The sequence below is a fragment of the Botrytis deweyae genome (assembly GCF_014898535.1).
Source record: "Botrytis deweyae strain B1 chromosome Unknown BDEW_015, whole genome shotgun sequence".
NCBI classification, from domain to species: domain Eukaryota; kingdom Fungi; phylum Ascomycota; class Leotiomycetes; order Helotiales; family Sclerotiniaceae; genus Botrytis; species Botrytis deweyae.
In genome coordinates, this window is record NW_024066222.1 from 866,523 (window position 1) to 892,619 (window position 26,097).

Below are 26,097 nucleotides of genomic sequence, written 5' to 3' on the forward strand. Positions count from 1 at the left end.
TGAAAGAAAAAAAATAACAAGGGGTGATAAAGAAGAAGCGCCATAATGATAACGCCCAGTGCCTCCCTAATATTCTTATCCCCGATAGAATGTTTACGAAAAGGTAAGAAGAATGGTATTGTTAAAGAAAAAGGTGTTGATCTGCATCAAAATGAGTGTGGTTTTGGCTGCCAAAAAGTGTACCAGCAACTATTACCAACCCCTACAGAAGAATTGTCTGTACATCCGAAGCAGATTAAGAAAGTGTAAGCGCAAAAAAAGTAGCGATAGAACATTTCGTTCAGAGAATAGACGAGTTGTTTGTTCTCTATTGCCAGTGCAGTACCAGATACATGTAGATGTAAAAGTTATGATCAATAATACTATTGATATTCGACGTAAATAATAAGCTTGTCGTTCCGTTGTAGAGCAACGTCTAGATCATTGTCGCTCATAAGGTTGGGCTTTTCTCCGCTGGGCTCGTCCTTGTAGTATAGTGCAATTTCATCCCCTTGTGGAATCTTCAAGCGATCACTGATTTTCTCATAAAGCTGCTGGAACTGAATATCGGTAGGTACTCGAATGGCAATCAGGTCATCACCAAAATAGATCTTGACCTTCATAGCGGATGGAGATGGTTGTTGCCCACTGACATTATTGGCTGGAGATAATAATGAGTTGCTGGATGGTTGAGAGAGAGATGAGGTCTGACGTGTTGGACCTTGACCATTATTAACTGATAACGATGATTGTCCTCTTTGATGACCTGGGGCGGCTGTTAAGCCAGTAGGTGCCCCGCTCGAATAGTTTTCACCGCTCAAATCGCCCCTCGAAGATTGCCTGGATGCTGCTTGTGTTCTTGAATCGTTTGATGACTGTTGTGAACCACCCGATAGACGATATTCTTCTTCAACTGCGTTTGGATCCATCTCATAATCCCCTTCTCGAGGCGCAAAGAACTGCTTAACAAGAGTGCATCTGGAGATATATGGTGGTTGGGTCAAGAGGCTCTTGACATAGGCATCAAGATTATGTTGTCTTCCTTCGGTAATCGCGTCTGTCACATAGTTGACAGGTCCTGGCATATATGGCAAGCTTCTTTTCTGCGTACCAGTGTTTCCCGCCTCCGCTGGGAACTCTGTCAAGAGAGCAATCTGAAAATCGTAAAAGTCTTCGTAATATCTCGAAAGTTCCCAATGTCTCCCATCTTCCAGAGCAGCCTCGATCACGAACCAGTATTTATCTTCCGCGAAACAGTATCGTGGTATCCGCGCTGATATTGGAGCGTATAATTGGGACGTCGATTTGGATGGCACAGAATATGGGTTTTGCGGAACTTGTTGGACGGGTTGAGCCGCCGCTCTTGCTTGTTGTGATTGCCGTTGGTCCTGATATTGTGTTAGCTTTGGATTTCCCACTTCGCGTCTCAGTACATACATAGCTTTGACCATTCTGCTGACTCTGCCTTGAGTTCTGTTGTTGCAGACTCATTCTTTCCATGCCATTCTGGATTTGTTGTTGTTGCTGTTGTTGTGAAGAGCCATTGGGAACTTCGAATTTGCCCAAGGTAATACTGCTGTTCTTGTAATCGGCGGCCATTCGCTTCCATTCTTCCACTTTTGGCACACCCGCCCTCTGAACTGCCTCTTGCGCATTTGGCACCGCTTTTCCAGTGCCCATATCGCGTATCTCGATGAAATCAACTGGTATTAGTCCTGGGCCCCCAAGTCGCCCGATGGGTTTCGCGACAAACCATTCTGGATTCGATTGAGCAATCACGATGATTGCTTCTCCCGCCTTGGCTTCCAATTCATCGGGCCTTTCCGCCGCAAAATCGTACATAACCACTCCGTAAACCATCGCGCCGGTGCCTTTCATTGTCTTTGAAAATCTCTGACCTCCACCGCTATCTGGTGGACTCGCCAGTGTCCCTGAACCGGACATGTCGGAATAACCCGAATCATGATCCACCTTCATACCCATAGGCGACTTATCTGATAGAGATTGACCACTATCCCGCTCAGTCTTTCCTAACGCTTGAAAGTATGCAACAGGTACCAAACCCCTCGCATCTGGCACTGCAGGATTACATGCTTCATACCAATCCGTATCGTTTTCTCGTCCTATAACATGAAAGAAGTCGCCCCTCGTAAAACCCAATTCTTGATTTGATGTTGCCTCATAATCGTACAATGCGCGAATAACCTATAATAATTGCAGATCGTTAGGAAATGCGAAATTGATGCAGTTTGCGACTCATGCACACGAAATTCGGCATACCTTTTTGGGAGGGACAATTGCGACGGCAGATTTGGGCGTGAGAGAAATATGTTGAACTTTTGAATCGGGCTTTTCGCCTTTGATCGACCTACGAAGAGCCTGATAGACAAACATAATATGTTAGCGACGACTCCTCCCAACGAGGATTGTGAAAATCCTCAGATGAAGTAAGAAACTGGTTGGGTGGTTACTGACCTTCATTATTCAGATTGCTTTATCGTTATGTCGTACTCCTCGAGAATGCAAGCCAGGTAGGTGAGTAGGTGGGTGGGTAGGTAGGTAGGTAGGTAGGTAGGTAGGTAGGTAGATAGGTAGGTAAATGAATGAATGAATGAATGGACAATAGAAGGAAGAGAAAGTAAGAAAAGCTTTCGAATTTTGGAATTGTTGATATCGAGGGCAGTAGTTATGATTGTCGACCAGAATTGGTGTCAATAATATTATGGCTAGGTATCGATTGCTCTTGCTTCTTCTTCAACTTCTTCCTCTGCTTCTTCTGCTTCTGCTTCTGCTTCTGCTTCCTCTGCTTGTTTTCTTGAATACCTTTCCGTGACTTTTCCCGTTCCTTTTCCTTTTCCTTTTCCTTTTCTCAATGCAACCCTTCCAACTTTCTTTATGGCGGCGATAAAACCCCAAGCGCTACTCCGAGTCCACTACTGTACACTACGAAATAGCTAGCCTCGAGCTAGCATCCAAGAAGGGGGGACTGATAAGGTGGGGTGATTAAGAAGATGTGAATCCTGCCACGGAAAAAAAAGATGATGGAATGATGGGTTATGGTTCTGTTATATGTAGTGTGATGTGGGATTGAGAGGATAGATGGGGTGATGGGAAGAAGAAAAAATCCTATATCTTGCGCGCGTCGTATGTATGTGATGATATGAGCAAAAGTTGGTGGGAAGTGTGTCTGAACAGAATGGGATGAAGGCTGCGCCGGCTTTCTTGCTTGCCTGCTTGCTTGCTTGCTTGCTTGCAATAAACGAGGGAGGGGTGGTATAAAAGAGGAATAAGCTAGATGCCAAACGAGGTATATTTCTTCTTTTTTTGAGGAAATGATTTTCGAGGATCCGGTCGCAACGGGTTGAGAGAATCTTTTGAAGAGGATATCAACGGTAAACGGGAATGGAGGGTTTCTACTCGTGAATCATATCGTAGCTAGGATCGAGTTCAATATATTTTGAGTATCGAGATTTGATAATGCATTGAGCATCAGAGGATCGATATCGATCTTGTTGTAAGTGGCGGACTTTAATTTGGACCAACAAAAGACGATTTTGGCCCAGAAGCTCGAGATTTTGAAAGGTAGAGTAGATGATCAGGACAATAATACTAATAGTAATGGTTCGTTACGGTTCTACGACCTTTTCTTTGTTGGATCAAAGGATATCTAGCATCTATCTTTGGGTGAGAGAGGAGAGGGCAAGGGAATACTTCCACAAAAGGATTTGAGGATGCTTGGCTTGCAGTGAGGAAAGGAGAGTGCATGATGATAGTAAATGATAATTCCTTTAATAGGATGGGATTTGTGATATGTGTGTAGTATATGTGTACTAGGTATGTATATGTGTGTGTGTGTGTATACTCCAATACCTTTCTCTATTAGATATTGAATATATCGACGACAATATTGACAACAACATCGACGACAATGTCTTTACTCTTCTCATTTACTAGGTAGTTAACAAGAGATATCAGTCATTTCGATGTGAGTACTAGATATGTTTGGTAGATAAAGTGTCAGAAGAGTATGTAATGAACGATATCATTTCATCACCCTACCTACCTAGTACCTGGTATTTAGACTTAATACCCAGAATATCGGGACCGATAAAATCTAGAATTCTCTTAACTTTGTCTCTCTCTCTCTCTCTCTCTCTCTCTCTCTCTCTCTCTCTCTCTCTCTCTCTCTCTCTCTCTCTCTCTCTCTTGATTTCCTTCGTATCCATCTCCTACCCATCTCCTACCCATAACAAAGATCACTCCTTCAAATTACTCAATCCTTCTAGACTCTCTCCTTCCCTTCTGTCCAGTGTCCATCTTCATTTGGGGATGCTGGGAGGATATCCACAATTACCGTTACTAGAGGTTTGATATACACTCTCCTAAGTCAGGCTAACTGCCACTAGGAACGTTTCTTTAATTTAGATGCCGCTTTTTTGGCTGCGTCGTTTGGGATTCTGGAATGAATGGAAGATGGGAAGATGAATGATTAGGTGAATGAATGATGGGAGATTTTTTACACTTTTTACACTGTGTACACTCTTCCTTATATAAAAAGACTTTAAGACTTTGATATCACTCGAATCATTGAATTTCATTTGGGTAGTAAGAATTCTTTGTAGAGTAAGAAGTAGTAGATAGAGTAAGACTGTACAATCAATCAAATGAACCCTCCCCAAGGTTTATTTACACATGTCATGAATGAAGTCTTTCCATCTGTCAATAATTACCTTCCCGAGATGATGAGTAAAAGTATAATCATGAGTATCCGCCAATATTACCTACTACATACAATACATACAATACATTCCATTCCCAGCTCAAGAAACCCTTACTGCATCTCTACTGCATCTCTACTCCATCCATCCATTCATGTCTTCTTCTATCGTATTAATGATTAACCAAATTTCTTATCGATATCGATAACTCAATCACTCGTCACTCCTCCCTCGTCACGCGTCATTCCTTACTCATACCTCGTGCTTTGCCTCGTGCTTGGCCTCGTGCTTTGCGACTTCTCCAGGTTGACACGGACAGCTGGAGACACAGACACGGACAATTCGATTTAGAAGTTAATAAGAAGTCTCCATTTGGTGTTTCCAGGTTATTAATAAATTACAAAGTACATACCCATCATACATCATACATTATATCATACCTAAATACATCATATACAATACATAAAAAATCACACTTCAATTTTATACGAATACAATCCGATGAAATTTCTAAACATCAAATCAAATCAAACCCGATCAGTTCCCAATCCTCCATCCATCCATCCATCCATCCATCATCCATCATCCACCACACACCACACACCCATTCTTCTCTCCCCTTCCCTTCCCTCCCTCTCATTCGCTCTCCACAACAAATACCTACCTACCCATAGACCCATCATCCTTGAAATTCCTGCATGCATCAGGCTGAGAACATGCATACTACGATAGGTACGTACCTCGTACATTTACAATTTTCTCCTATCGTACACCAATTGATCAATATAAATATTGGCACTCCGTATCGTACATAACAACCTAAGCCCAACCCAACTTACCAATTACCCAGGGGGGGCTTCGGAAGCAAGTGAGAGTCCTCCGTATTCCATCCATCATTTTATGAGTACATAGGTATTCCTTTCCCAAAACCCCTCAAAAACCCCCCAGGAAAAAAAAAAAGAAAAAAAAAGAAAAAATAGAAAGCATAATCCATCTCAAATTAAACCTTTTCATCAATTATACTTTGACATCCCTATCTTCTCTTGCCAGAGTCGTCGTCATCGTGATCTACATCGTCGATACCATATTGTATAGTACTGGGAAAATGGAATGTAGTGAGGGGTACTAGGTATCTATAATAATGATGATGGAGAAATTGAGAAATTGAGTCGTAGTGTTGGTCTTGGGTTTTGTACTCTGTAAGATTATTTAATGATTGATATTTCAGTTCGAGTTGTTCGTTTTATATATAATAAATAGTACTGGTAGGTATGTAAAGTAGACTCGATAGATACTTGCTTATGAGATGGGTATATCTATCTAGTATTATCATAACTACATCTTATCTCTCTCTGTCTATTCTACCTTATTAATGTTATATATCCAAGATACTTCTTCATACATATATACGTACTCTACACCTCTCCTACCTAACAATCCAATTCCAATCCCATTCCAATCCCATTCCTCCCATTCCTCCCATTCCTCCCATTCCTCCCATTCCTCCCATTCCTCCCATTCCATTCCAACCCAACCACACACCCACAAACCCACACAATTCACCCACACACACAAATCCTCTCCCCCCCCAAACCCATCCAAAACTACCCACCCACACACATACACCCCCCCCCCCCCCAAAGCACCTGGGACCTGCATCACCACTCCTCACTCCTTACTCCTCACTCCTCATCAACATGTATATGTATATGTATATGTATGTCTCAAACACCCCTCCTCTTCCAATCACAATCACAATCACAATCCCTCTTCCATACTCTCCCCACTCTCTCAATGGCGCCACGCTTGATTCACGAGATAGCTGGAAAGTGGAAAGGAAAGTGGAAGGAAAGTGGAATCTTATTATCTGTTAGAACTTAGAATACTCGTGGAAGTACGTCGTGCCGGTATAGTATTTAGTATTTAGTAAATGCCCCATCATTTCAGGGCTGAGTGGGATGTTATTTGATGGTTTATTTGGATGTGTTTTGGTGTGGTTGTTTGGTTTGAGTGTATTTGTTTGTTTGGGTTTCATTCCTTTCGAATATATTATAATATTCATCTATCTATTTATTCATCGATCGATTATATCATATATATATATATCCCCTCATTCTCTTAATCTCACTATAATATCCATCTCAAAATACAACATTTTGACCCCCAATCCTCAATTCCTCATCTCAAAAAAGTAATCTCAATCCTAATCCCAATCCTAATTCCTTTAATCTCAATTTAAATTCCTCTATTCTTCTAAACCCCTCTACTCTCGTCTTTATACATACTATCAGATAAATAATCTTATAATATTATCGTAAAGTAAATCCACCTCCTCTATTACGTCTTAAATATACGAAGTAGATATTAGTATAGTAATACTATCTTTTTACTACGTCTAGATTTTACAGAGAGAGTAATTAATATATAAATTATTTCTTCTATATTTTATTAGACTTTTACTTTGTATGATACGGTGTAAGTATAAAAGAGAGACGAAGTTCTTATTTGTACCAGCTAAGACTATTTATACCTAGGTGCGCTAGTGTTTAGCGTACTATTGTATTTGTTTTATTTTCTAGTTTAATATATTATACTATACTTCTAGATTGAGATTAAGATTGAGATTAAAAGTATTTTATATATATAGATATATCTAATATATAAATTATATCAAAAAAATAAGAAAAAAGATATTTCAGAAATAACTTCTTATTTATATAAGAACCCTCCTGATATACATAATATATATATCCTCAAAAATCCCAATCCCAATCCCAAACTATAAACTATAAACTACAAATCCTAATTACAAACTATAAAACCTCTATACCTCTCACCTCTCACCCCTTTCAAATTCAAATTCATCTTTTTTACATCTATTTACTACTCTATATTTTCCACTCTACATTTTCCACTCCATACAAAATAGATACTTCTCCCCTGAAATTCTAGAAGCAAAAAAGTAGATATAGAATAAATCTGTATGCGATATATAGTATATAGAGTCTCGAACTCTCATATCTATCTAGATATTATATAAATAGCTTGAGAATGGTATTTAGCGAGAGGTATCTTATGATGTAATGTAATATATAGGATGAGTTGTTTTATAGAGAGGAGCAGAAGGGAAAGGGGGTTGATGATGAATGTTTGAAGGAGAGAAGGAGAAGAAGAGATTTTGTTTGTGGTTGTTGTTGTGATTGTAATATGATTTGGTATTTTATAGATAGATAGATTTCGATATTTATTTGGAACTATGATATCAGATTTACAAGTAGTCTATATATCAAAACTATACATCAAAAATACATCAATACCACCCCACCCCAATCCACTCCATTCATCCTCTACCTACTACCTATCTTCTCATTTCACACCATCTATCTTCACTAATAATTACACATTCGAACCCTCTTCTTTATTCTTTATTTTCTCTTCCCTCTCCTATCTCCTATCTCATCCCAACTTCCTTTCAACCCTTATCCTCAATTCTTATATCCTTATTACTCCCCCCTTCTAAGCTTTCCCTTCCTTCAACTCCTAACTCCCAACTCCCAATTCTCAACTCCCAATTCCCAACTTTCAATTTCTAATCCAATTTCCAACTCTCAACTTTCAATTCTCAACTTTCAACTCCCAATTCCCAATTCCCAATTCTCAATAAACTCACTTACTAGATTGCACCACTAAACCGCAAACCCCAATCCCCAAGCTTAAAAATGCAGGCCCCTCCATCCACCCTCCATCCATCCACCATCCACCCTCCACCCTCCACACAACACATATCATTCCAACATCCCAAAATTAACATCACCCAACGTCCAAGCAACCCTTTCTTCTATCCGCCTTCTCCCACCTTCTCTCCACCTTCTCTCCGCCTTCTTTCCATTTTCTTCCAAGCTTCTCAAGCTTCTCTCAAGCTTCCCTCAACCTTCTAGGCTTCCTTGAATCTCCCGTGACCCCTCACCACATCGACGCTACGACTCACTAAAAGCTCTATCTGAAACGAGCTATTTTGTCAAAATGACTAGGTATTGTTAGTAGTTGAGATAAAGTGAGCTTTGGATTAAAGCAGCTCTGCTTTTACATTCAAGGCATAAGGGTCCAGGAAAAGAATTTTCTAGGCATGAAGAATCGCTCTTCCTCGTATATTAATGGGGTCGTCGTGAAATCTACAATTATTAAAAATCGTACGATGGTGTTAGATACATACATGCACAGCTCAAATTCAATTGAAAAGACAGGGGAATAGTTTTTGGTTGATTTTCAATATTCATGAAATTTTGTATCCATCCATTGCCTCAAACTTTTGTCAGTACTACTTAATGTAAACCCTCGCCTCAAGTTGCAGTATGTACAGAGCTACGAGGGTTCTATAAGCCAACATGCGAAATAAAAGGCGGTATAAACCGCCTCGAGCACAATTTTGTGCAACGCCATGCATGCAAGATTGTATCAAACGCTCCCTCCACTGCCACCATGCAAGGTACAAAAGAACTTTGAACTCCTGTCCCCAATGTGCTTACCATTAACGGCTAGCACTCCACTCCGTCACTATACGCCAAAACCACAAACTCCACCTAGATATTCACCATGCATCAAAGAAGAGAAAGAAAGTAACAGTGCAAAGGGTTTATCCCATTCGAAACCGAAGAAGGGGGAAAAGAAAACTCGAGTGTGTTCTTGGTCGACTCGAAAATCCATTCTGTGAAAGGACAAGCGGATGAAGACGGAACGCGCAGTCATCTAGACCCACATCTCGTTCTATGAGGGGAGGCCAATCAGGAAAGTTAAATCATGTAGATTTAAGGTGAAGGGCGTCTTTGAATAACCATGGAGAGAGAAAAAAATGACGAAATGGGTGAAAGATGGCAATATATGAACCAATTCGGAAAGTACAAAAGTGTTAGATTTGGCCCTTGATATCAATCGCGCGGAAAGCTTCAGCTTTTGCAGTTTCAAAAATCTGACCGGCCTGGCCAGAAAGAAATCGAAGGTCGCCATCTTTCTCTACTAACAAGGCCTGTCCATTGTGGTCACAAATGAATTGGGCAGCATCGCCGTCGGATTCGAATCCTAGTTCTTCCGTGACGAACCTTAATTTGACCTCGGGTTTGTAACTACGATGTGTTAGTTGGCTCTTTAAATCGATTACCATTGGATTAACTTACGTTCTGCAAATTTTCGACAAAGCAGCCAAACGTTCTCGGGCGACAAACATATCCATGAGATATGCTCCCATATTCGGAGTATCGAGGTAGAGTCTAAAGAATTTGTGATAATTGCCCAATGCTAATGCCGAACGTACACTCAATGCGTGTATTACCGCTTCGGATTCCTTCTCTGCTTTTGTTAGATCCGCAATGACATCATTCAATGCCGTGCGGTTAGCTGTGTGAATAAAATATAAAATACGATATGCCTTAAACTCCACGGGATTACCACCAATCTTCTGGGCATAAAGGGCCCGAAGTTGAGTCTGGCATTGATTATACTCACCGAGATCCCCCTTCTCCAATGCAATACGCGCGTGAATTTCGTAGACAGTGACAGTAAATTCATTCTTGATACGCTGAACCGTGAGGTCCTGTCGCATAGATTTGAATTGGTCGCAGATATAAGAATAGTTTCCTTCCTTTTTCCACTTCTTTTTCAACAGATCTAGCGTTTCCCGTAAGATGTACTCAGGGCGAACCTGTGAAGCAACGGGTGCAGTAGTCAAACGGAAGTACTCTTTTTCTAACGTTGTATTCGTACCGATCAAGGGTCCCATCATTGGTTCTGGTGTCGGTGTCTTAGATTTATAGGTAGATTTGTAGCCACCATCAAATCGTTTTTGTCGCTTCTCTAGGTTTTTCTGAAACTTACTTGTACCTTTGTGGGAGAGATCGTCTTGGAATGGTTGTTGTCGCTTATCAAATCGTTGTTTGGAGGGTGTTAAATTGGCACGATCATCATTTCCCGCGCGGTTGTTAGCACGCCACGGCGGCATTGCTGCGAGGTTCTCATCACTGCTTCCTTCTATAGATTTCCTCTTCTTGGTCGAATTCGCGAGACCGGTCGTAGCTAGTTGAAAATTTAATGATTCCTGCTGCCATGCAGCGGCTGCCTTTGAACGTTCTCTTTGTATTAATTGTTGAGGAAGTGGATAATTATCCCAATCACGGGAGAAGAGTGTATCGGTATCGGATGCCTCGGTGATGGTCTTTTTCAACATGTTTTCCATGTCTGGACGCTCAATACCGGCGATGGCATGCGCGACGTCGAATGAACGTTGAACGTAATTACGAACTGACTGTGGCCAGTCTCTCTTCTTCTGGACAGGAGGTGGTATTGATTGAGGGGGTGATTGCTGGGGGATTACTGCTGGGTTATATATTATGGGTGGGGCTTGATTAAATGATTGTCGAACTTGCACTGGATGATAAGCTGGGGCAACTATCGGCGCGACTGTAGATTTTTTGTCAGAAACCAGAATATGGATTTTGGTAGAAAAGAGGATTGCTCACCTTGCTGATAGCCATATGAGCCTGTCGTACCTGGAGGCGGTGGAATATTAGAGTTCCATGGTGAAGCCATCGTATTGTACATATAGAACTTATGCTTTTACGCTCTTAGATATTAGTGATGCGATACAAGAAACGCGACTGGGTCTTTGATAAGAAAGGTTCTTGAGAAAATGGTGTGTAGAATGTATCTGAATTTTTCTAGAATAGTTTTCGAGGTTGTGAAGTGATGGAATGTTTTGTAAGAATGGCTGGTTTGCCCGGGTTGAAATGGACAATTAACCGAATGAGTTGTTCTACTATCGATCAGTCACGAGACGAGCTAGAAAAGGCGGAAAAACTTGCTACGGTAGTCCAAGTAGTCAGGATTGCCCAATTTACAGCAGTGATGATTGCATCATGATAAGGGTATGATAGTGAATGTGAATTGTCTTAACCTTCCACAAGGACCTGCAGATGCTGCAATCGTTTGTCCTCATCGTTCCCAGCAGATGTGCACTGCATTGTCCTTAGACAGATATCAGAAAAACTCTCAGTACATGGCTTGCGTGGACGAATGTTTTTAAAACATTTAGACCTCACGACTGCTTTGAGGCCTTTCTATTTGCCAGATGAGCTCAACCTCTTTGTCCAAGACAATGTTGGGCTTTATGAGGGGTAAGTGTTTGCTCAAGCAAGCAATATGAGAAAGAGGCATGCTTACCTAAATTGTAAATAGGAAATACAAAATTCCTGATCATCAGAATGGTCAGGTCTACTTGACATCTCATCGAATATGTTATGTAGACAATGATGATCCAAGAAGGAATTCTCTAGCAATAGATCTCAAAGACGTTGATCGTTATGAGTTTTACGTAAGAGCTACTAGCTATATTCTTGAGGCTATACATAGTTAACATTGTTACAGGCTGGTTTCTTGAAATCATCCGCCAAGATTACTCTTGTCCCGAAGCCTTCGAAACGATCCTCTGTCCAAAATCGAAGTGAAACATCATCTCCATTATCACGAACCGATAGTCCTTTCCATCTGCCAGCTTCCGAGCCTACACCCGCAAGTAGTGCCACATGGATTTGTCCAATCTGTTCTTTCTCGAATCCCGTCCCCTCGAATTTCGATCCAGTCACATCTAATGCAAACACGCCTTTGCCCCCATGCTTAGCATGTGGTATCAAACCTCCGTTTGCTCTTATTCTTAAGGCAGCTATATCGAGTGCGGGCAACAGACCAACTCCCACTACTACAACCCCGGTTAAAACACCCTTACCAGTGAGAGGTCGGCCAGATGCCCCTCGTCCGCAATCTGATTCTTGGGATACACCCTCAAGTCAATTTGGAGTTGACCAGGACGAGTCTCCTTCAGGTGGATCCAATGAGGCATCCTTTGCTTGTCCTAGATGCACGTTCTTAAACCATCCATCGCTCATGGCTTGTGAGCTTTGTGGGGCTCCACTACTGTCACAAGACCTCCCAACCGGAATAAGTCCCTCACAACGACGTATGTTGTCCCCAGGCCCTACATTGAATAATCTGCCAGCTCCTGGGACGGAAACAAATGAAAGCATCAAATTATCATTTCGAGGTGGTGGAGAAAAATTGTTCCTCGATCGTCTCAAATCATCCATGACACAGCGTAAATGGCTTCTTCAAAATGCTCCCCCGATACCTAAAACCAATCGTCATGTTAGGACAGACAGTGGATCAGGCTCGGGTAGTTCTACACCAAATGGTGAGCGGACGAAAACGGTTGGAATCGCAGGCCTGGAGCAAAGACGTCTTGAAGTCCGTAAGAATAATGAACTTGTTATAGGAAATGCTTTTGAGGATCTCGACGCATTGATGGCGTCGGCCAAAGAGATTATTGCTCTTGCCGAATCATTTGCCAGCAGTAATAACACGAATGGAAATACTGAATCTAATGCAGTTGCAAGTGCCCTTGGTTTGGTAACGACGAAAGATATGCTTGGTGGTGGGAGCAATTCTGAGTCATTGTATATTTCGGAGTTGTCAAGGAATCTTGCAGAATTTCTCACAGATGATGCTAGAGGAATCCTGCGCAAGACTGGAGGCATTATTAGTCTGGTTGATCTATGGGCCACTTTCAACCGTGCTCGGGGTGGCGTTGAACTCGTTAGTCCGTTGGACTTCGAAAAGGCTGCAAGATTGTGGGAGAAGCTGAAGCTTCCTGTAAGATTGAGACAGTTTCGTAGTGGAGTACTAGTGGTCCAAGGCAGTGATAGGACTGACGAAAAGACAATCAAAACTTTGCTGGCATGGTTGAGAGATTTGCACGTATTCCCACCGGAGAAGGAAGTGCCATGGGACTGGCAAGAATTTGGTCAGGGGGTTACATCACAAGACGCCGCAGAACGTTTTGGATGGAGCATAGGAGTAGCTGAAGAAGAGCTTGAAATGGCTGAGGAAAGTGGTGCTTTATGTAGGGAAGTAAGTATAGAAGGAGTGAAGTTTTGGGAGAATTGGATCGACTCAGCGCAGTCACCAGCACCCAATTTACAGCTAGCCGATGTTGGCAATCTTGCTGCCAGCTACATATAACACATATGGATTACATACTTTGAAGAGTAAATATATTAAGTAAAGCTGTGAGAGGTTTCTGTACAGCTTTCTAAAACAGAAGTCGAAGAGTTTTCAACTGATAAAGTATGAAGTATGAAGTATGAAGTGTTTCCCTCCTTCATCTCCAGTGGTGAAGTCTTCTCAAACTAATCTTCCCGCATTCTGTACACATTTCAGCCCGGCACAAGATTGCCTAACACTATTAGTCTCGTTTTGCTCTCCACTTTTCTTTTTTTCTTCAGAATTCCGGCCAAAATGTAAACCTTTCAACGATTCTCTTTTATCGATTTGTAGCTCTTTACAACAGCTGGGAAGCCCAGATTACCATACGGGTAAAGCAGATTAAATTCAACTTTCCATTACCATCTTGCATAGGTACCAGAATTTTGGATACAAATCTCCATCACAAGCGAGAGCACTTCCAGCTACCAAACTTACTAACATGGAGTTTCACGATTATTTGACGAGATCTATTTTAACCAAAACAATAGATTATTTAGGAACACATGAGCAAAAACACTTCCGTCGAAATTCACGCTCACTTACATAGTGTAGAGAGAATAGTGGAGAGTCAAGAATGATAAGCGAGGAGCTACATAGGAGGTAGGGTAGGAAGGGTAATGGATAACTAGCATTGATAGTACAACAATTATACGGCATCGAAATCCGATGAATTTGCTAGCTGGTTTGTTCTTCGTGTAATATTTCGTCTTGCAATGCAGTACTGACTTCGTACGGGCATCTACTTTGCAAATGTAGCCAGGTACGGCTAGTAAGACCATCATGTTTTTGTACAGATTTGTATTCTTCTATTTAGATCACTCTCTGTTTGTGATCTCTTACCTGTTCAAAATATTATAAAATATCTTCACATATCAAATCTTCAGAACTCCAGGCAAGCAACCGACATAACTTACATTATCCTCCATCTTCCGTCCACTATCAAAACATCAGCCAAATAACTTTTCTCTGTCCTGAAATACGCCCAAGAACAAAAATGGACGCAGATATGAGCACGCCATTCACCCCCTCATCATTATTAATGGTACCAGACTCGGATACCTTCTACCGAATCCCCCCCAACTTCGCCCCGTTGAGATCTCCAACCTCAATTTATAAACCACAATTCCAAGGTCCATTACCTTTACCCAGACAAGATACCCTGAGTCCTGAAAAGGAGCGAAAGAGCGATAGGGTCATGAAGGGATTCACTGGACTCAATTTTCGCCCGGGAGTGGAAATCGGCAATGGGGATAAGAATTTAAGTTCTGCACCGAGTATGAAACCAACTTCGACCTCCTGTCCAAAAAATTCGAGTTTAAATCATCTTTATGGGTTTTATTGGACTTGCTGTAGTAAGATAGCCGAAGAAGCCAAGGTTTTGGATAGCATGAGAAGTATGACGGAGAGTGCTGTTAAGAGACTGGTAGGTTATATTTCCTTTATTTATGGGAGGAATGGAGTGATGGGGCGAGCTCTTGCTGATTATGACTTGATAGTGTAAGAAGAAGAATTCGCTTGCGGAGAACAAGTGTGAAGAGTGCGGACACTTGGTTTGTCGAGAATGTGAAAAGGTCGCCGAGTGCGCGTAGGTGAAGTGTGGATGGGGAGTGCGGCATGTATGGCGAAGGATTGTGTAGGGAGTGGAGCAGAGAAGTGGATCGCAAAGGAAAGGCAACTGATTGACGATCAGTGATCATTTTCATAAGGTAGAATAATTTCAGCACTGCATTTTTACGAGGTTGCAGCAGTGATTCGCAGTATGGTAGAATCGAAGTCGGTATATTGCGTGTACAATTCTAATCACTACTGGAAGTAAATTGCAAAAGATGCGCTCTTGTATGACTCGAATACAACTTTTTTACTAGATGACTGTGTGTTAGGATAGATACTTAGATTGAGTCAGCAGAGAACTAAATCTTCTGACTCTGTGCATAATCATGTATGAATCCGCCAGATCAAATATTCATAATTCATATTATGCGAGCCAAGACTAACTGGTTGAATGTCCTTACCCTTCCCCAGCCCAGTCTGGAAACCAAATCAAAACCCAAACCAACAACTTTTCTAATCCAGACTTAAAACTAAGAACAAAGACCATAATTCAATAAACAAAAACCAACAGATCAACCATGCAAGCCTCTCACGAAGAAACATTCAAGTGCTCTCGAGGACACGTTCACAAAGTAAGTGACCATTGCCGCTTCCGCACAAATATCACTAACATCTATTGAACAGAAAGAGGAAACTAAAACTAAATACTGTATTCGTGATTGCCCTGACTATTGCAGATGCCACCGGCACATCTCTGAGATAGGTCACGACACACAAATGCTTGCAAGGCGCGAAAGAATGGTGTCCGAGAGGGAGATGAAAGTGGCCGAAGAGGAAGAACGAAATGCTTTTATGAACTTATATCTTGAAGGTCAGAAAGTTGAGATCTCAATAAGGAAAACTACGATCTCATTAAGAGAGGCTTCACTTGAAAAAGCGAAAGAAGAATTCGAGAGAGAGAAAAATGAGCTTCTTGCGCCCAAAAATTGGTTCGAACAGATCGAAGAATGGTCCCAAAATACATCGGAATGTGCTCAAGACGGCTCATCGTATGGCTCCGATGGAAGTAGGCCCCGTTCTAACAGTAATGGCTGGCTTGAACCAACCCGTGCGCTAGATTCGGGAGAGAGACCACGTCACCGCCGTTCATCCCACGGTGACCATCCAACGCGACCGCATGAAGAATCAAGTCGTCGGAGAAGATCCAGTTCCGCCAGTCATTATCGTCATCACCATGATTCGAATCAAACTGCTATACGAATAACACCTCCAGACCCCAATATACACTCAGTACCCAATAGCTGGGGTCGTTATGAGTATTAAGCCCCACTCAAGAAGATTTCCTCGCCACAGCAATCTGCATTGTTTCAACACATTTAAGTGATGTTTTCGGGTTTATGTTTTCTTGGAAGGGCAATATGAAGGATATGAAGGATATGAAGGATATGAAGGATATGAAGGATATGAAGGATATGAAGGATATGAAGGATATGAAGGATATGAAGGATATGAAGGATATGAAGGATATGAAGGATATGAAGGATATGAAGGATATGAAGGATATGAAGGATGTGACATTGGAGCTTTGTGATTGCTTTATTGAGATTAGCAATGAGCGAGACTTTATTAACACATTTAAATACACTACCCGCAAGTGATTGTGAGGACAGTTGAATCAATACTTTTGTGACTGCATTTAAACATATCGAGGCAAGTGATGCCATATCTCTTGCAAAGAACTGAGTATCGGTGTCATCAAATCACTGACTGACACGAATAGAATTTGGAAGTAACAACCTTAGTGATCGATGTTACTTGTATAACTAATGACTAAAGAAATCCAATAGAGGGCTGTTAACTTAGTATGAAACTTCTGGTATTCCAGAAATAATGATGCAAATCGACTTAAATGACACCCATACGCTCAGAATCGAATCCAGTGAATTCACAAGGATGGGGTGATTTTCCAAAGCAGCAGAAAAGATTACTTTCTGGATTCTGATCCTATACAAGAACTCGATGGTGTCTTATCATAATAAGATACGTGTAGTGGCATGTTTATGTTTCTTGTCGGTGTTTACAACTCTCCCACACGTATGTGGGCCTGTAAGTACTCTACTACAACGTCTCAAAGTATTGCGAAGACGAAAACGGAATCATGGAATTATTAGTCACACTTACCAAGAAACTCGGATTTTGGTTGAGTCATCGTTTCTGGGAAATTTAGAACTTGGATAGAGACGAAATGCAAGGGATAGAGTAGGGGCGATCGAGTTGAGGAAAGTTTCAAGCGAAAGCTTTGCGCTGTTAGCATTTCAAGCAAAGCTCCAAAATTGGGAGTTTTACGTTTCGGTAATGGGTTCATGAATGGAAAATCAATGGAAAATGCAGATTAGAAGGTGATTTGATTTCACTTGGAGTACGTATAATTAGAAAGAAAGTGTTTATTAGGAAATATGTGAAATTTTTTGGGTATTGTTTTACTGACTGTTTTGATAGAAAAGACTAATGAAATAAAACGAAAAGGAATGAAGGAGGTTCGACTTACTTACCAGTAGCGTCGAGAGTAGACCCACAAAGCCTTGTCTTTGCCAAATTTCTCAACCATTCTGAGATTCCTCTGTTTTTGCCGATACTTGTAGTCTTTTATGTTTACGAAAATTTCCCGGGCGAGTCTCTGTTTCTCAATGCAATGCTTACATCTTTTTGAAATTTTGGCACCAGGCAGAATCGTGACTTTTGGTATCTTGAATTTGGAGCCTGCTCTCATGGCTGCAAATTCATTATGGGAGGCCTCAACTCTGAACATCCTCATAAGATATCTACCCCAATGGTTTCGATTTATGGGCAAGTCAAACTTGTGGTAAAGTAGACAGTCGGCATCTTGAAGAATGAATTCATCAAGATCTTGGAAGATGAAATTTGAAAAAATCACAGGTTCCATTGGAAGAACTAAGCCATTGGTAAAGTCGTGCTTGGAAATCGACCAAAATTGTGATTCTGGTGTGATTTGAACTCTTTTGACAGCCCAAGGATGGATCAACCAGCTTGCCATCTCCTCATCTACGTGACGCCAAGGCTTCCAATCTGCAGGCAGTGGAATTTGGAAGTAAAGAAGGTTAGCTTCCGCTAGGTGATAATTTACCACGTCTACATCAAACCCGAGGATGTCAAAATTGAAGATATCTATATCTGGATTGAAAGGAACGGATGGCTGCAAAGGAAATGAAAAAGTTTCTTCGCGAATGCTTTCGAATTCACGGGTCTGTTTATCTATACGATAAAAGTCTGAGAATTTTGCAGGGCGATACTTTTCAAGTGTTCCTATTGGCAAATTTCCGTGCTTGAATTCAATTTCCTTGGGCACAACAGCAATGTTGTGATAATATGCAGCGATTGCGTTCCTACTTTCAAAGCAAGCCCAAAATGCAGCGGGCATACCACTGTAAGGTACAATGTTGAGAGGGCAAAGAGCTCTTGGAATCAACGGCAGTGGATCCCCATCATTCGCGTAGTTTGCCTCTTCCATAGGCAATAAACAATTCTTGGATGCAATCACACGCGGAGTTACAGTGAGTCCCCAGATCATTCGTCTAATTTCCAATGGGAGCTTAGGGAAGAGGTGGAATTTCGTGTGAAATTCTGTAGGACCTTGAGATTGTTGGGGATTGTTATTGTCAGTCTCGTCTTCGACATCTAGTGTCATATCCGCTAACTCTTGCCAGGCATTTTTGAACTGATCTCGCTTTCTGATAACCTCAGGCTCGCCGGGAGATTTGATTGTTGATTCAACTTGGAACTCAAGCGCCAGGCTTGACAAGTCTTGGAATGTATCCATCGTGTATAGTAAATTGCGGGTTTGTTGGGTAGAGTGCGTTGTGGTTCTGTGTATACTAATGATGATGCTTATTGTTGAGTATTGATGAAGTAACTGTGTAGCTGAATGATTCTGTATTAAAATGATTCAAACGGATACCCATTACTTTTATATTTCGTTTAAGGATTTTGTAGTGTTGTTGTTTTCGCGGTGAGCGATCTCTGTTCCAATTGCTTTGTCATTAACAATCCTTCATTCTTTGAGGACAGAAAAAGGAGAATAGACAGGAGAAGGAACCTTTGTTATGGTACACAAAGGAAGACCTTGGAGGATGAATCAGTCTTGAGGACAAGGCAATTGGAAACGTCCACTTGTAATTGAAAGAAAGATGAAGAAATGCTCATAATAGTCGTATAATGATGTTGCACAAAAATAACTCTCCAACTGTTGTTCTCTTTCTTCAGTTCGTTCCTTTCACTGTCCATTGCACCATCCGGTCAGCTATCTGCTAGCTTCAAATTCTGGCAAACTCATTGAGAAAAAAAAACACCTTGGCGCACTCACCGATGAGCTGCTAACTAGCGAAAGCATGAATCTTATGGTGGTAGTTGCCGGGAATGAAAATAAACTTTCCTATATCCGTTATTTTAAGGACTTCTTTGACGACTTCTTCTGCGAAATGGCCTTTGAAAGATAAAATTTCCATTTCCGTGCCCCTCGAACGCACCCGATTCTTGACATTCTGGAACAGCTGATTAGCTACTAACTGGTATGGAAAGGTACGACCTACCGATGATGTTAGATATAAACTTCCATTGCTGGCTCAGATGGGAAGATGTCCGCCAGTGCTGTCAAACTACTCACCGGTAAATTGCTCTCACGATAAACAATGTCATTATAGTGCTAGGCGACATGATAACAAAGATTAATCAATAAATCAACGAATAATCAATAAAGAACTGAAGGTATACTCAATGAAATAAGTCGCAGAAATATAGAACTTTGAATGTCTTTAATGAGGCAGTAGAAGTAGCTTGCTAGATAGGTAGAAGGTCAGATACCACGAAAGAGGATTGGAAACACCAACTTGTCATATCAGCGGAGGTTTAAATTGACATGAAAGTCTTGAGACACATTCAAAAGAAAAAGCTTGTAAATCAGATTGTGCATTGATTGGGTGACGGATGGTGTTGAGGCTCACAATTTAGTCTGATCTTATTAGTTGGGCGTCGAGGGGTTCTTATCAAAATCAACAATGCTGAGCATCATTTAGACTGTATGATAAGAGATTTATACCTTTTCTACAAGAACGGGATTTATTTGGTAGATGATGGAGATATAGGCGTGTAATGGTTGGCGTGTACAGATCCTCCTCATCCCTTGAGGTTGAGAAAGGATGAAGTCTACCAACTCATAAGAGAGAAGAGAGAAGAGAGGATAATGAATGAAAACAGCTAGAAAATGAGAAACTCCAAGCTGATCGAAATGGTAAGAAAATTGAAACGATAATTGAACCTTCATGGGGTAATATCAGATTGACTTCAGATGACATTACTACTCTTCGAAAATGGATTCGCAATTGATTGTCTTCCCCTTCCACCAGAAAGAGAGAGATTGGGCCACTTTTGGAAAGAGAGGAGAAGAGTCTCAAATCGCGAGTATTGAGCTTCGTGTGCTAATGGAATTGAAGATTGGGCTGTGATGGATTGGAGTCTGCGCGGAGTCTAGATGTATGTTTTCATAGTGTTCAGGCCGACTTTTGGATTTACTGGAATGAAAAGACTTTACAATATGCTCTGTCTGAATCAGTAATAATCCGCGAGCGAAGAGGTCGATTTGAAGCAAAGTTACTTTTCGGTTGATTATCTGACAGTATTTGTGAGTGGACGCATGTTACGTTGAAGACTTCGCGCTCCATATAAATTTTGAGTTAGAATTTCCTGCAGACTGTTCACATCTTACCACGCGGCTTCTGCTTAGGTGCAGTAACAGTTTTACTTCATATCAGGGTCACTAAGTTTTGATATACAGGAGGGAAAAATCAAGGGGAAAGAAAAGATTATAATAATGGAAAAGGAAATGGATTATGATTCAATGAAGCCAAGGAAACAGTAGAAAGAAATACTCAGAGCCAAGGAAATAGTAAGGAGAGATGCTCAAGGTCGAAACACAGGTTGATAGATCGGGGATTTGAAATATGAGACACAATCAGAAGATGGAATTACCTTCTTCTAACTAATGCCCCAACAATCTTCCTAGCCGTCTTCGTCTGACCTCTGCCTTGCAATCACTGCATTTGCCAGGTCCTGTGCGCTGGGTGAAAGCGGTAACTCTGGGAATCCTGACTTCAGGGTGTCGTCGATTCTCCTCTCGGAAAAATCCCACGACTTGTTTACGTACATATGCACAATGTTCAGATGAGAACAATCTGTGGCCTGTAACCGTGGGGTGGCAAGCAGGATCTTCAATGATACAGTGGGTCAGATTTTGAAAAGGAAAAGGTTCCTCGTGATCTTGATGCCATGCTCTGAGATATTGTATGAGGGGCATGTTGAGTCGTGCACCCTGGCTGAAACCAGGAATGATTTTGGATGGCATCGTGATGAATTCAATTTGATGCACGCTCTCACCGAGGGCTTCGACTGTATCGGTCGGATATCTTGCGTAGAGTCTGAAATCGAATTCATCTGTCAATTCTTTATCTTCTGGTGCCAGAATCTCACTCCAGATCGACTGTTGAATATCATCGTTTTGGGTGACGAAAAGACTCAGCTCTTGCTCGCCGACCTCGTCGACTTTGTTTTCATCTTGGCGTTGTAGTGACATTCTGAACAGGTCTTGAAACAAATCTGTGGCGATTTTCTCCTCTTCGTGTTCTTGTAGTATTCTGGAAGACATCTTGTGATAAATCTAGGTTGGTCCCTATTTCTGGTAGATTACTAGCTGATTGTAGAAATGGCGACTTGATCACTCTAAAATTGTATTCTCAAGTATCTGTTTGATAATTCAAATGTCAAATATGGACGCTAGGGATGCGGTATCTATAATTCTATAGCGAGTGTTGTTTCTTACTTGTTCAGAGAACAATATCGTGCTTGACCTCGAGTCGGACATAGAATCTCTTTCACATACAAATTTAGCCATTACACATGAATTCGAATTCTTTCACTCCCAAATCGTTTTTATTTCTCTTGAATATTGTAGACTGCTGAGTGTCCCTATATTGTTTCCTCAACTATCAAATAGCAAGCAGTCCAACCGAAGCCAGTTGGTCCAACTCTCACCAAACAATCTCTGAACAGAGCTTCTTTATGATGCCACTGGCTCAACTACTGTAATAAAATGCAGCCATGACGTTGTTCTGCCGAAGATCCACGGATCTTGCCTATGTAAGAGGAGATATTTCCTTGCGATGTATTAGATAAACCAAACCCTAAGAGGGTGTATTTCTTTATGCCTGGCGGGTTGCGATAGGCTTAACGACTAATTTGACTCCTGTGTCGTTTACGTGCGGGACCATATACGCCAATACTTTGAAGCCTGTTTTGATGTCCTAAACATGTGTTCTACAAGGAGATCAAGAAAAGAACAACGACTTTTTCTGTATATAAATACAATGCGTCTGAAAGCAACCCGTCTTTTCTTTTCCAGAAGATCATTCTGAACATACCGTAGAAAAGAAAAGATTAACCCATCAATCATGTCATATAACTTTGAATCAGATATGGACTCTCTCTGCGAAGCTTTTGCAAAGTTGACAATGAGAGACACGTTTAGCGCCTTCTCGAGGCTCTCAGATGAACTTCAAATTAAGATCTGGAAAGAGGCCATCGCAGAGCCTGTTGTCCATGATGTGACTTGGTTGTTGTCCCACGAAACCGAGATTAAGATTCCTGAGGTACTTCTTGGTATTAATTGGCTGAGCCATAATGAAGCCAAGAAAGTCTACAAGAGATTGACGCGCCTTGACTGTCCAGCGATCTTCTTCAACACCCAGCAGGACTCGGTATTGTTGAAAGACTCTGTCGACTTATTTACAGCAGCGTTGTACACGGACACAACAGTTGTCAATTCTGTCCAATGCTCAGCCAGAATTTGCGACGTTAGACCACCCTTGATCGATATAGAGAAATACTTGGAACAAGATCAAGGTGATTGGGTCGCTTTTCCATTCTGTCATCTGCAGACTTTCGTAGTCCAAGACCTGCAATGTTCGCGAAAGCATCGATTGCAAGATATCACGGAGCAAATGCTCTGTAAAGAAAGACTCAGGACATTCTTTGTAAAGCAAAACTGTAAATATCCTAGAATTATGATTCCCGAGATCATAATCAGAGTTCCTCCACAAGGAGACGAGTTGTGCTACGAATGCGAGGTGTTAGATGAGTGGTTGGCCATGGACCACGCATCAAGAATCCATGCGATTGTCAGCATCATTGAAGGAAACCAATAAACATAGAGAATGCGCTCAGCAGATCTTTTTTGTATGACTTGTGAGGTCTTTCAAGTATACTAAGCCCCCCGCCCCAAATGAAAGAAAATTCAAAGAAAATCCATTGACTAAATCGTCAAGTGTATCGTAATACTAGTGACTAGGTATATATCGTACCTGTAGCTTACCTAATCAGTAAACATGTGACTGCTGCTCTCTCTTCAAATTATCGCCATCAAATACCTAGCACCTCTTGATGCATGGCTTTCGATGTTAACCTACGTGTGCTCCATTGACATTCTGTTAGGATCAAAAGGACAGCGATCAAATTCAACACCTGCCGAATTACTAATATTCAGGGTCCTCAACACAGCGCTTGCACCATACCATACCATAAGCTTAACCTACGCGAAATTTCGACCCACCAGTCTGAGCTTACCCACCTCTTGGCACCGTTTCTTTGATCCTCAATTGTTATCCCGTTGTTCCTTACAAACGAAACAAACCTGACCAACCAAACCATTTCAATCGCAGGAGGATAGATTGAGGGCAGAAATTAATGGTGTAGCCCTGTACTATGAGTGCGGCACCCATTATCCATCGAAGAAGAAGAACATACCCCGCGGAAAGCCGATGACGATGAATGGTTATTCGAAGGGCAAAGAAAAGGAGAAGGACCGATATTTACCTGCGAAGAGAAGGGGAGGAGATTCGGGAAAATGGCTCGATGTGGTGGCATACGGAAGTTCTAGTGCCCTGTTGGCTTTGATTCTGAAATATGCTATCTCAGGTCAATACTGGAATTTGAACTTCTTTTTACTGGCGCTTCAGGTATGTCGGTTTGACAAAAGCTTCGTGCCTCGGGAAAATGCGCACACTGACATTGGGGTTTCAATAGTCAGGAACTGCTCTCGCAGTGATATGGTTATTGAAAAGGGGCGGATATCTCAAGGAATTAGCAGGGCTAGAGTTCCAAAAATTGAAGACTTGTATGCGTTGCGCGATCTGAACGAATTGGGGATTGCAGATGCTAACCAGAATTGTTTCCAGGGCTTCCTCTAGCTGTACTACTCCTCGTCTCAAATTACATATCTTATAAAGCGCTTCAATGTCTTTCATTACCTACGTACATACTTCTTTCTACTACGACCATTTTCACGGTCCCCTACGTCGACAGCATTCTGTTCGGGACACCGATTCCTCCGTTCGCATTTAAATCCTACCTTTTAATATTCTCCGGCATAGTAATATCAGTCATCGCGGAAAACGCGCATGCAGAAGCAAGCTATGGCGACCGACGACTCGAACAAACATTGGAACCTCAAGATCCCGTCATGATATTATTTCTTGGATATATTTTCATGGTCATACATCTTTTATTGTACAGCACATATGAAGCATGGAAGGCAAAGATTGTGCCGAATCTCAAATTTGGTCAATGGGATAGTATGTCTTCTCTCCTTGTAGGAACTTGAGGACGGCTGGCTGACATTTCTTAGTTTTCCTACATAACCATGTGCTTATATTTATCATCGCATCAGCGCTTTCCTTTCTCATCGAGGATTTCTCTGACGAGAACATGAACGATTGCTTCCCATCTTCGATACGAACATCGACCATCTGGGCCATAATTTATACCTGCTTTGGAGTCTTCCCTGTAATATTCTATTCCACCGCAATTGTTCGAAAATCATCGTCAAGTTTCCATTCGATTGTCGAAGCTTCGAGTAAAATGGTAATAGCCTTACTAGGAATGTACATTTATTCGAATCCGATAAACGTGGGCAGTGTATCCGCTATAGTGATAGGGTGCTCAGGTGGTATCCTGGGAGCGTGGTTAGAAGGAAAACAGCAGCAGGATGCGAAGGGAAAACGGGTATTACCTGTTTGAAGAAGAACTTTTTGAAATAGACCTCTGTACAAGAATTGTATTGACAAAATGGGAGGGGGAGCCAGGCGTTAGAGCACGGTGTTGGGTGCGACTTGTATACTTTCAGTACAAAATCACTGATTATATTACTTACATATTGTATAGAAATCACAAATAGAGAGGATTGGAAACGGCCTAGTTACTCGTACCTTCATCGTTTTGTGAAAATACAAAATTGGAAGGATGGGAAATACCAGCTAGGTATCTTTCATGCGCGGTAATAAATGTATATTTCATACCATCCCTATTTGTTACTTCGCCTTGCGTCGAGATAAGTGGACGGATATACTTATAGGAACTGATTGGGAGACGAATCACCACGTTCGAAAAGGAGGAAAGAATGTTGGATTCCATTTATTGTTCGCCCATATAGAAGAACATAACTTTCAGTTTGACACTTAGTAAAAGTCCTACTGGAGTATCTGAAGCACCTCCTCTATTATCTTTCCTCTTCAGCTTTAATATAACGTAATCACCGGTACCTCACCGGGGGTGTTCTTGAGTCGATAAAGTCAAGCTTCTTGAAGCCGGCTCGAGAAATATTTCGTTTATCTTTTTTCTTACTTGAGGTGGTTCTTTTACATGT

General features: G+C 41.5%; 9 protein-coding genes across 9 annotated transcripts; 5 read left to right on the plus strand and 4 right to left on the minus strand.

Annotated features, from left to right (window-relative positions):
• Positions 1 to 362: 362 nt before the first annotated feature.
• On the minus strand, positions 363 to 2,460 carry EAE98_006968 (uncharacterized protein; the record flags this gene model as incomplete). Its single annotated transcript, XM_038954591.1, has 4 exons — positions 363 to 1,367; positions 1,417 to 2,184; positions 2,260 to 2,358; positions 2,455 to 2,460. The coding sequence occupies 4 exons, from the start codon at positions 2,458 to 2,460 to the stop codon at positions 363 to 365; spliced, it is 1,878 nt and encodes a 625-aa protein (XP_038809271.1).
• A 6,478-nt stretch (positions 2,461 to 8,938) lies between these two features.
• On the minus strand, positions 8,939 to 11,480 carry EAE98_006969 (uncharacterized protein). The gene is made up of 3 exons (XM_038954592.1): positions 11,207 to 11,480; positions 9,869 to 11,147; positions 8,939 to 9,817 (listed from the first exon to the last, which is right to left on the minus strand). The coding sequence occupies exons 1-3, from the start codon at positions 11,286 to 11,288 to the stop codon at positions 9,604 to 9,606; spliced, it is 1,575 nt and encodes a 524-aa protein (XP_038809272.1). The 5' UTR covers positions 11,289 to 11,480; the 3' UTR covers positions 8,939 to 9,603.
• Positions 11,481 to 13,862, plus strand: EAE98_006970 (uncharacterized protein). Its single transcript, XM_038954593.1, has 3 exons — positions 11,481 to 11,860; positions 11,922 to 12,057; positions 12,111 to 13,862. Exons 1-3 carry the CDS (start codon positions 11,760 to 11,762, stop codon positions 13,755 to 13,757), a joined length of 1,884 nt encoding a protein of 627 aa, XP_038809273.1. The 5' UTR covers positions 11,481 to 11,759; the 3' UTR covers positions 13,758 to 13,862.
• Positions 13,863 to 14,775: 913 nt separating this feature from the next.
• On the plus strand, positions 14,776 to 15,370 carry EAE98_006971 (uncharacterized protein; the record flags this gene model as incomplete). The annotated part of the gene is made up of 2 exons (XM_038954594.1): positions 14,776 to 15,204; positions 15,278 to 15,370. The coding sequence occupies 2 exons, from the start codon at positions 14,776 to 14,778 to the stop codon at positions 15,368 to 15,370; spliced, it is 522 nt and encodes a 173-aa protein (XP_038809274.1).
• Positions 15,371 to 15,910: 540 nt separating this feature from the next.
• EAE98_006972 (uncharacterized protein) lies at positions 15,911 to 16,655 on the plus strand (the record flags this gene model as incomplete). The annotated part of the gene is made up of 2 exons (XM_038954595.1): positions 15,911 to 15,964; positions 16,017 to 16,655. 2 exons carry the CDS (start codon positions 15,911 to 15,913, stop codon positions 16,653 to 16,655), a joined length of 693 nt encoding a protein of 230 aa, XP_038809275.1.
• A 1,225-nt stretch (positions 16,656 to 17,880) lies between these two features.
• Positions 17,881 to 19,170, minus strand: EAE98_006973 (uncharacterized protein; the record flags this gene model as incomplete). Its single annotated transcript, XM_038954596.1, has 1 exon — positions 17,881 to 19,170. One exon carries the CDS (start codon positions 19,168 to 19,170, stop codon positions 17,881 to 17,883), a length of 1,290 nt encoding a protein of 429 aa, XP_038809276.1.
• Positions 19,171 to 21,384: 2,214 nt separating this feature from the next.
• EAE98_006974 (uncharacterized protein) lies at positions 21,385 to 22,047 on the minus strand (the record flags this gene model as incomplete). Its single annotated transcript, XM_038954597.1, has 1 exon — positions 21,385 to 22,047. One exon carries the CDS (start codon positions 22,045 to 22,047, stop codon positions 21,385 to 21,387), a length of 663 nt encoding a protein of 220 aa, XP_038809277.1.
• An 802-nt stretch (positions 22,048 to 22,849) lies between these two features.
• EAE98_006975 (uncharacterized protein) lies at positions 22,850 to 23,602 on the plus strand (the record flags this gene model as incomplete). The annotated part of the gene is made up of 1 exon (XM_038954598.1): positions 22,850 to 23,602. One exon carries the CDS (start codon positions 22,850 to 22,852, stop codon positions 23,600 to 23,602), a length of 753 nt encoding a protein of 250 aa, XP_038809278.1.
• Positions 23,603 to 23,868: 266 nt separating this feature from the next.
• On the plus strand, positions 23,869 to 26,060 carry EAE98_006976 (uncharacterized protein). The gene is made up of 4 exons (XM_038954599.1): positions 23,869 to 24,412; positions 24,480 to 24,570; positions 24,632 to 25,027; positions 25,081 to 26,060. Exons 1-4 carry the CDS (start codon positions 24,215 to 24,217, stop codon positions 25,470 to 25,472), a joined length of 1,077 nt encoding a protein of 358 aa, XP_038809279.1. The 5' UTR covers positions 23,869 to 24,214; the 3' UTR covers positions 25,473 to 26,060.
• Positions 26,061 to 26,097: the final 37 nt, after the last annotated feature.

Excerpts from the sequence above, each read along its gene's own strand:
- EAE98_006976 (XM_038954599.1), top strand. The coding sequence starts at position 24,215 with ATGACGATGAATGGTTATTCGAAGGGCAAAGAAAAGGAGAAGGACCGA. Across the intron at positions 24,413-24,479 it reads TCTTTTTACTGGCGCTTCAG|TCAGGAACTGCTCTCGCAGT; the intron begins GTATGTCGGTTT and ends GGGTTTCAATAG. Across the intron at positions 25,028-25,080 it reads CAAATTTGGTCAATGGGATA|TTTTCCTACATAACCATGTG; the intron begins GTATGTCTTCTC and ends GACATTTCTTAG.
- EAE98_006970 (XM_038954593.1), top strand. The coding sequence starts at position 11,760 with ATGTTTTTAAAACATTTAGACCTCACGACTGCTTTGAGGCCTTTCTAT. Across the intron at positions 11,861-11,921 it reads AATGTTGGGCTTTATGAGGG|GAAATACAAAATTCCTGATC; the intron begins GTAAGTGTTTGC and ends AATTGTAAATAG. Across the intron at positions 12,058-12,110 it reads TTGATCGTTATGAGTTTTAC|GCTGGTTTCTTGAAATCATC; the intron begins GTAAGAGCTACT and ends ACATTGTTACAG.
- EAE98_006969 (XM_038954592.1), bottom strand. The coding sequence starts at position 11,288 with ATGTACAATACGATGGCTTCACCATGGAACTCTAATATTCCACCGCCT. Across the intron at positions 11,148-11,206 it reads CTCATATGGCTATCAGCAAG|TCGCGCCGATAGTTGCCCCA; the intron begins GTGAGCAATCCT and ends AAAAATCTACAG. Across the intron at positions 9,818-9,868 it reads TTGTCGAAAATTTGCAGAAC|TTACAAACCCGAGGTCAAAT; the intron begins GTAAGTTAATCC and ends AACACATCGTAG.